Source organism: Salvia hispanica, chromosome 6 (assembly GCF_023119035.1).
Source record: "Salvia hispanica cultivar TCC Black 2014 chromosome 6, UniMelb_Shisp_WGS_1.0, whole genome shotgun sequence".
Classification (NCBI taxonomy): Eukaryota; Viridiplantae; Streptophyta; class Magnoliopsida; order Lamiales; family Lamiaceae; genus Salvia; species Salvia hispanica.
The window spans coordinates 3,115,160-3,124,083 of record NC_062970.1 but is presented as its reverse complement, the minus strand read 5'-3'; the positions used below and the strand labels follow the sequence as shown (position 1 = coordinate 3,124,083).

At 38.8% G+C, this 8,924-nt stretch overlaps 1 protein-coding gene and 1 pseudogene across 1 annotated transcript; one reads left to right on the top strand and one right to left on the bottom strand.

Annotated features, from left to right (window-relative positions):
- LOC125193661 overlaps window positions 1-4,090 on the bottom strand; it is a 4,707-nt pseudogene extending 617 nt beyond the window's left edge.
- Window positions 4,091-5,018: 928 nt separating this feature from the next.
- LOC125196031 (multifunctional methyltransferase subunit TRM112 homolog A-like) lies at window positions 5,019-6,348 on the top strand. The gene is made up of 2 exons (XM_048094379.1): window positions 5,019-5,172; window positions 5,773-6,348. Exon 2 carries the CDS (start codon window positions 5,809-5,811, stop codon window positions 6,175-6,177), a length of 369 nt encoding a protein of 122 aa, XP_047950336.1. The 5' UTR covers window positions 5,019-5,172; window positions 5,773-5,808; the 3' UTR covers window positions 6,178-6,348.
- The last annotated feature ends 2,576 nt before the right edge of the window (window positions 6,349-8,924 follow it).

The window sequence follows — 8,924 nt, the reverse complement described above, 5'->3', positions numbered from 1 at the left end:
AAGAAGAAAAAATCACTTATGATTCAGAACCTTGAAGAAATAAGAGGAACCCCTATTGAATGCATACCACATATTAGAGAACACTTAAGGCCCTCAGGCAGCCAAATACATAGCCAACAAAGCCAATAAAACAACATAATAAGGATATTAGAGCCCTTAGTGCTTTTTCTCATAAATAATCATGCAACCTCTGCAATATGCATTACCAAACTAGATTTTGAAAGAGGTGTTAACTATGTCTTTAAAATGCCTATTTAGGCAAATCAACCTGTAAGAAATCATAAAAAGAGGAGATGAAGATTCTGGAACTTTACCTGAGAAGCCTGCACGCAAGTCAAAACTCCGACAGCAGAAAGGAGGAAAGCATCTGCAGCTAAAAATGCTAAAAGGCCAACATGCTGATTAGCAGCATGGCTCAACCAGGCACCAAAGGTAGATGGGGCCACTGGGTCTGTCAGAACCCCTGCAATACATGAAAGTATCCACATGATGGTAAGATATTTAGATGCTCCCAAGTCCCAACAATATTGAAAGAGCTTCACGTTAAAACAAAAACCAAAGGAAAAGGTATCCTCACTTGTCAAAGCTACAGAGCCAGATATCAGCAATGCCAGAACTTCGAGAACAAAGGAAACAGAGAAATAATATATGTAAAAAGCACCTTGCCAATGCAATTGGACACCCATGGGCAATGATGGTCGAATTGCTCGACACAACGATCACAGGTGGAACAATGTTTGGCACGAAGAGGTCTAACAATCTGAAAGAAAAACATGAACCTCTCATGAAGGAGAAGAAAAAATTGTACTTACTATAGATTTTTTGACAGGATAACTTTTTTCTCTGATGGATACAAACAACACGCAAGGTGAAAAACTAATACCTTGCAAGTTGCACAAAGCTGAGACCAATTTCCATTAATTAAAGCAGGATTATTTATTTCGATCTTCAGCAAAGGCTCCTACAAAGAATCAATACATTCAGTACAGTAAAAACTAAACCTACTTGAAAAGGCAAACTAATGCACTTAACTAAAGGTAAGAGCCACGAATGAAAAAATGAATGACTAAACTAATCCCCAAGCATACTTACATCATCTTTCATGTTTGCTGGATCATGTACATTCATTCTGATAAAGCCAGGGTCCTTTCTGCAAATTAGTTGCACACGAAAAGTTAAACTCATTCCATTTTTTCCCCCATAAAAATACCAAGGTTCCCTTTCCAAAAAGGAAAGTTTTTTATTATTTTACCCATTTTCTTTTCTCCAAATTTCCAATTCTCTTTAAAACCCAGTGAAAAAAAAACCCATGGGCCTTATTTTGGTTTCCCGGATTTAAAAAGTTTTATGCCCCCCATCCGGCAAAAAGAAAAACCATTGTTAAACCGGCGGGGTTTTGGAGTTTTTGGTTAAATTTTAAAATTGGAAAAAAAAGGTGAGTTGTAAAAATATTAAAATAAGAAAAAAAGTTGAAATATTTTATACACCAAAGAAAGGAGCAAGTCCTAGTTTTGAAAGTTTGCCGAGAAACTGTTGTTATCCCATCGTTTTTCAAACAACCTTCTAGATTTCCCTGAAACACATCCCAAAAATTAGTCCCGATTTTAAATTAAAAATTTGAAGTAAAGGAAATGGGAAAAAAGAGGTTAAACAGATAAAGAAAAAAAGATAATTCCTAAGATAGGATAAAGAAAATAATTGTGCATGCCAACAGAAAATTACAATTACATTTGTCAAGTACCAGTGCAATGGGCTTCTTCCATCGTTATCAGGAATGTCAGCATCAGCATTCCACTTTGTGACAATGTGACAAAGGAAAGCCGTCTGACCATACTGTGCTGCAACATGTGTTGTCTGCAACCAGAGCCAGGGTGAAAATTAATGTTTCAGAAATGCTGAAGCCTTGCATTTGCAGGAGCAACAAAATTAGACTGGTAAACATCACTAAATTGAACGGAATTGGAAATGAGATGACAGAACATGCTTTAGTAGTTGAGTGCAATCCAATAGGCGATAGTGCAAGAGTGAGGCTGATAATATTATTCTCAGAATCCTTAACTTCTAGAAAAATTATGTTCTACCAATTCCAGAGGCATTGACTTTCAGTACAAAACAACAGTGCTCAAATCAAAACCTTAAGGGCTTCTAGGAACGAACATACTTTTGTATACTATTTTGGGCCTTGCAAGTTGTGATTACATAAATAGAACAAATATTGAATAACTAAAATCTTTTACCAGGACTTCACTTTGTAATTTAATGATACTTCTGTTGTTTGGAAATGGAATATTTGTGGTAATTCAATGTGTACTTCCGGAGCCATATAATAAATGTCAATCACAAACGCCAAATATAGTTTATCGATTGTCAAGGTTCAAGAGAAATCAATGTTATCAATATCGTATGGCGGCTTATGGCGGTTCGCCTAAAAACCGCCACAGGGATATGGCGTATTAGTAAGGCGGATATGACGGTCAATAATTAAATTAATAAAATAATACTTATATATTTATATATAATTCAAAAAATAGAAAATAATAAAAAATATCATCTAAAACTCTTAAAACAATTAATAAAGCATAAAATACAACTCTAACATCCATGTTTCTTGCATAATGCCCCATTCCTAAATGCAGTACACAAGCAATGTTGTCAAATGGCGGATATGGCGGTGCTATGGCAGTCCTATGGCGTTTCCACCACCGAACGCCATGCCATAGCGCCGCTATATCCGCTATTTGATAACATTGAGAGAAATAGGGGTTAAAAATTTTATTGTCACCATCAGACATCTTCAACCCCTGTCTGAAACACCAGATAACCTTGCAACAAAATGCCATATTTGTGGAAAAATATCTGACTAATTACTCTTCTCAATAGTTCACCTATAACTTTGATAAATTATTAGCAATTAGCAACAGAAGAATGTAAAAAGAAACCTGATAACCATTAAGATCAGCTGCACCGACACGTGCACCCTCCTGCAGAAGAAGTTCAGCAACCTGAATTGCACCCTTAACTGCACTCCAATGCAGAGCTGTTTGTCCAGTATGATCACGTGCATTAATATCCCCTCCATGCTGTCAACAACAAACCATAGCACAATCAGATAACTCGTAACAGTCCGCTATAAAACTAAAATACATACTAGTATAAGGGATGGCAAATTTGTAAATTAGATGCATGCCATTAATGTCTGCTACATCCATATTAAGATCAAACAAAAAGTAGAAACTAGATGAGTACAAAAGCTTCCAATATACACAACATAATGGCGAAAGTAAGTACGTCACACATCCACCCCCAATTATCTATCTAAAAATAAAGCTTTAGGCAAGCATACAACCAAACCTCCTGGCCAGCCAAACCTATGAGTTTTTTCTAGTAAAAACAAACAAAAGCACTAAATTTTTAACATGCTGAGTTATAGCCCCTAATTTACTACTCTGATATGAAATAGTAGTTCAGCATTTCTATCGGCTAGACCATCAAGTTTGTGAAGGAGTTGCATAATTTGACCAAATCACGATAGAGGCGGATGCAATCCACCCTAATCAATCAATTTCCCCCCAATACAATGAAAGCAGTCAACATTATCCAAATCTAGAATTCGTCAAAACGGAAATGTGAGGCGCAAAAGAGCAAATGAAATTCGTAGGCACCTCAATAATGTACTGAGCTGCGGCGGCTCGATTGTTAAGAGCCGCCCACTGGAGGGCGTAGTAGCCTAGGGCGTCGGGCTCGGCGACGGAGCAAGCCTCAGTCTCGACTAATCTCTGGAGCTTCTCCATATCCCCGTAGGCAGCGGCAGTGTAAACATCGTTCCTCAAGCTCTCATCCTCCGGCGCGGCGGCGGAGGCCGAGGAGTTGGTCGGATGGTGATCCCTCGATTCCACCTCCTCCACAATTTCGATCTCCGACGCCATAATACGAAATTCGGGTATTATGGATCGGACGCGCGGAGATCAATCAGGGAGGAATCGAATTGATGATCAACAATGGCGAATGTGTAGGAGATGAACAAATCTGGGTGGTATATAGGAATGTATTTTTCTATGTTTGACCATTTCTTATTTAGGGGTTTTCTCGGAACAAGATCAAACTTCCTAATTATTCGCTTATTCAAATTATTTTGTTATTTAACTCATTATTATTTGCTACTCCATTAATTAATGAAAATGAAATGTCAATGAATATTGGAAGCCTAGCAATTTTTGGAAATTCAACTCAAATTATAAACACGATAAAATAACGTGTAACAAAGTTTTTCTCGATATCTTGATATGTGTATGATGTTGAGATATTTTTAAAATTGAGTAGAGTGCTAATTTTCATAATTGAAGGAGAATGTCGGTGCAATGAAAGTGTAAGGAGGAGACAGCATCCCCTGCTGTGTGCATTTTGCCACAGCAGGGGATCCAATTCCGAAGTGGAAATCGGAATGAAATCTTAAGCCTTTAGTATATCAAAGTTACCTTTTGAATAACCTAAAGTATGGTGATATTGAAATTACCCAAAATAGAGCATAATATTCGAATTAATAGGGATGTTAAATGGAGCAATAACCATGTACACTGTCGGCCACAAGAAGATTATCCATTTGTGCTTTTAAACAAGGAGAAAAGAGAGTGATGAGAAGGTTCGTCTCAGTGTATGCTTTTGTATTCGGCCCAAATACAACTGTGGTTTTTATGGCCCAATTAGTTGATGAAGACTTCTCAATCAAATCAAAGTCCATTCCAATATTGTTTAGATATGAATTATTGATCAAGAATTAATAAAAATTTATAATATAAATCATAATCATCTCTAAATAAAACTATTTCTCCTCCTATATTATGCGATGCATTAATAAAATATTATCTATATTTTCAAAAAGTAGAGAATTTATTCAAAATCTTAGACCCATCGATTTTTAAAATGTACTCCTCCTATATAATCAATTGTTTTTTCTTTTTTAGTAAATGGATTGGATTAGGAAAGTTATGTAGTAGGAGTAACATAAATACAAATATTTTATTTAGGTTGCAACCCTAATTGACTAATTCATCTTCCCCACTCATACTCCGAAGTCTGAACCTCATTCCTCTCTCTGTTTCCCGCCGTTCGACATCGCCCCACCTCCGTGCCAATAAGAAATTAATTTGTTACTTTTTGTTGGAATTGTTGCAGGTAATTGTCGTGTATTATTGTTCGCCGATAATTAACAATGATATCTTTTGATGATTTATATTGCTGAACAGTCTAATGCTTACTGTTGTTATTAGAATTAGTAGTGATAGCTGAAATTTGAAATTAGGAATTCTTGAGAGAGTGAATCCCAAAAACAGCAAGAATGATGCTCTATGATTTAGTTATCTTGTAGTATTAGATGTGTTACACATATGTGCTTATTATGTTTCAAGAGAAACAATGAGCAAAAAAAGTGTGTACCTTTTGTAATTAGCTACTTGTATTTTGATGATTTATAACTTTGAACAGTCTAATACTTACATTTTGTTATTATTAAAATCAGCAGAAGTGATAGTTGAAGTTTCAAATTAGGTATTATTGAGAGTGAATCCTGAAAAGAGCAAGAATGATGCTTTGATTTAGTTATCTTTGATTAGATGTGTTATACATATCTGCTTATTACTATGTTTTTAGAGAAACAATGAGCAAAAAACAGTGTAATTTTTGTGATTAACTACGATATCTTTTGCTGATTTATATTGTTGAACTGTCTAATTGTTATTAGAATCATTAGAAGTGATAGCTGAAGTTTGAAATCAGGTATTCTTGAGCGTGTGAAGCCCGAAACCAGCAAGAATGAGGCTCCTAACTCATAATATGCTATCATCAAACATCAAAGGCGTGACCAGCGGATTCCCCCTTCGGATTGAGGTGGAGAAAGTGGTAGAGAAGGAGGTGGAGTTGAACGCAGACTTCCTCTGGAACATGTTTGCCAAGGTTGAGTGGAAGGCGCTCGTGGAGGCCTCCAAAACCTTGGGGTATACTGAGCTGCCCGATAATGTTGAGCCCTCCATGCTCGACTCTGATGAGTTTTTAAACAGGTTCCACCACGCCCTCCTCGAGCTCCACCTTGAGGAAGGCGCGTTGGTTTGCCCTGAGACTGGCCGGAAGTTCCCGGTCAACAAGGGGATCCCTAATATGCTGCTACATGAAGACGAGGTCTGATTGTTGCCGTGTGCGGTTGTGTTTAGGAATATATGTTTGCCGATGTCAGAATCTAAGGGACAGATGATTTAAATGGTTTTGGTTTGTGCTTGTTGAGAAATCTCAAATGAGTTCTTGTTAGCCTGCTTGTTTACAGATTTTTCAGTAATACTACACCTTTCCTTTCTTGCATTCCTTCCCTTTTTAGTGGCATTCTAACTCAAATTGTTCAACCAAATTTGATTTAAAATCTTTAATCAAACAAAAAATATGTTATAGAGGTAACAAAGCAAATGAATGAATGGATTTCGCGATGAATCTGCCAATAAAATGAGAGCCAGTTCTCAGCTATGGTTGAATTAGGTGAGAAAGAAGAAATTGTTCATACTTTCACTTTAAAAACATAAACTTCATAACAAGCTTCCCTTCACTAAGAACATCAGGACCTTGTGTTAGTGTTTTAGTTTCTCAGATCAAATTTGTCACATACTATTTGTTTAGAAATCTTAGCTACTTTTCAAAGACTGCAGGCTGATGTATTTTGGCCTTATCCTTGAATTTTATGCATAAATTTCTCAATATCTTTGTAACAAACCAACTGATTAAGAAGCTCTTAAAGGTAATAGACAAAAAGTTTACAGTTTAAAGCTATCTCTCACAACAGACAAAACAAGGAGGACTAGAGGAGCATAAGAGCATCCCCATCCGTGCTCTTAGCTAAGAGCACGGAGGTGGGCTCGGACCCACTTTTACTCCTTGTCCTTAGCTAAGAGCACAACACCCACATCCGTGCTCTTAGCTAAGGACAAGCTCAAGGGTCCCACCATTCTATTATTCAATTTAAATACTCCAATTATTAAAAACATTTCTACATTATAAAAATACATTAAAAAATATAAACATAATTAAAATACTAAAAAATAAAAATACATAATTAAAATCCTAGAAAATAAAAAAATACATAATTAAAATCCTACAAATTAAAAATTACACACGTGGAAGACTACTCCTCTAACCCCAATTGCCTCTTGAGACCCCGGATCATTTGCTCATGTGTTGCAAGTTGATCCGGAGTCATCCGAGACGTATAGTTCATATAGAGTTGACTCAAGATGGCCCACAACGTGTTGTTCGGAGGTGGAGGAGGCACAAAGGAGAGCGGGGGCGGCGGGGGCGGATGGAGTCGAGGCGCGACGGCGGGGGCGGTTGGTCGCCGTCTTCTTCTCTTCTCCTTGCGGGCGGGAGGCCGCTCGGGCCCAGGCGTCGGGCTACCCAAGTTAGCTCCGGCAAGCTAGGTAGCCACATCATCGGAGGCGCCGTCGGATAAGGCAACCGAGCCTGGACCGTTTCTTTGGAGGAGGCTGGAGGAGGATCTTTGCTATGCCGCCCCTATACTTCGGATGTTGGCGCCCCTCTCCTGCCAACAATCGAGGTACTTGAACGGTTTGAACTCCTCCCGTTGGTATGCCGCCAAGGCGGCAGTGACGATGTCGAGCTCGTTCGTGTCGCTCCCCGCCGACCGCTCTTCTTGGAGGTAAATCCCTTGGAACTTCCCGATTGCCTCGTTGCATCTGTAGATGCAATTGCGAACCATACTATCATTGCGATAGATGGTTCCGCCGGCCGGGTTTCATTGTAGAGGCGAGTGATGCGCCACCAATACGTATCCCCGGTTTGGTTCGTGCCGACGTCCGGATCTTCGGAGACTGCCAAGTAGGCTTGAACATCACCATCATCTCACCCGGAGTGTACGGGGTGCGGGTGCCACGAACAGGAGGAGAGGAACAAAAGTAGGAGTAGGAGTAGAGCATTGCTCCCTCCCGATCCTGGTTCGGGTGCCCACCCGAACCCGGGGGCGTTTAGGTCGTGCAACGGGTAAGGACGGTAGCCACCGGAGCTTGCGAACCTTGGGTTTGAGGAGGGGCCGTAAATTGGGTTTCCGGACTATATCCGGCCTCGGAGTCGAACCAATCGTGGTTCCAACCGCGATTGGCTAGCGGATGATCGCGGAGCCGGACATTGTGTAGTGTGGTGAGAATTTAGATGAGAGAGTATGAGGAAAAAAGATGAGAGAATGTAGATGATGATAGAATAGATAATAGATGAGAATGTGATTTTTTTTATGTTGGAGTTGGGGTATTTATAGATTAAAATGTGAATTTAGGGGAAAAAAAATTGAAAAATAAATTAAAAGTGGGTAGAAAACGGATATATTTTTTTGGGAAGTGGGAAAATATTTTTTTTATTTAAAAACATTTTTTAAAATATATTTCGAATTTTTTTTAAAAATAAAAATAAAAAAACGAAATTGCCAACGGCTATGCCGTTGGCCAATCAGAAGCTTCCACGTAATTGTGCTCAGCGGCACGGACGTGCTCTTAGCTAAGAGCAGCGCCGTGCCGCTGGCACGGACGGACGACCTCCAGCGACGGACGGACGAGCTTTGTCCAGCGGCACGGACGGACGAACACCGTCCTTCTCACCGCTGCGGATGTTCTAACTAGTAAGGGTTAATTCAAATGTTCTGACATGCAAATTTACAGTTGAAATTCAAATTATAAACTCTAACCTAACATGTTTCATGTGGTATAAATATCATAGCTACTTAGCTAGTACCCACCTGAATAATATAGCAAGGTCAATGATCGAATTTATTCTGCTCTTTAATGATTTTATTGCTTCCAACCCAACTTTTAACAATGGTGTTGGTCTCAGTTCTACTTCTACCTCCATCCAGTTTATCTATTTTATTTTAAATTTCTCTAACT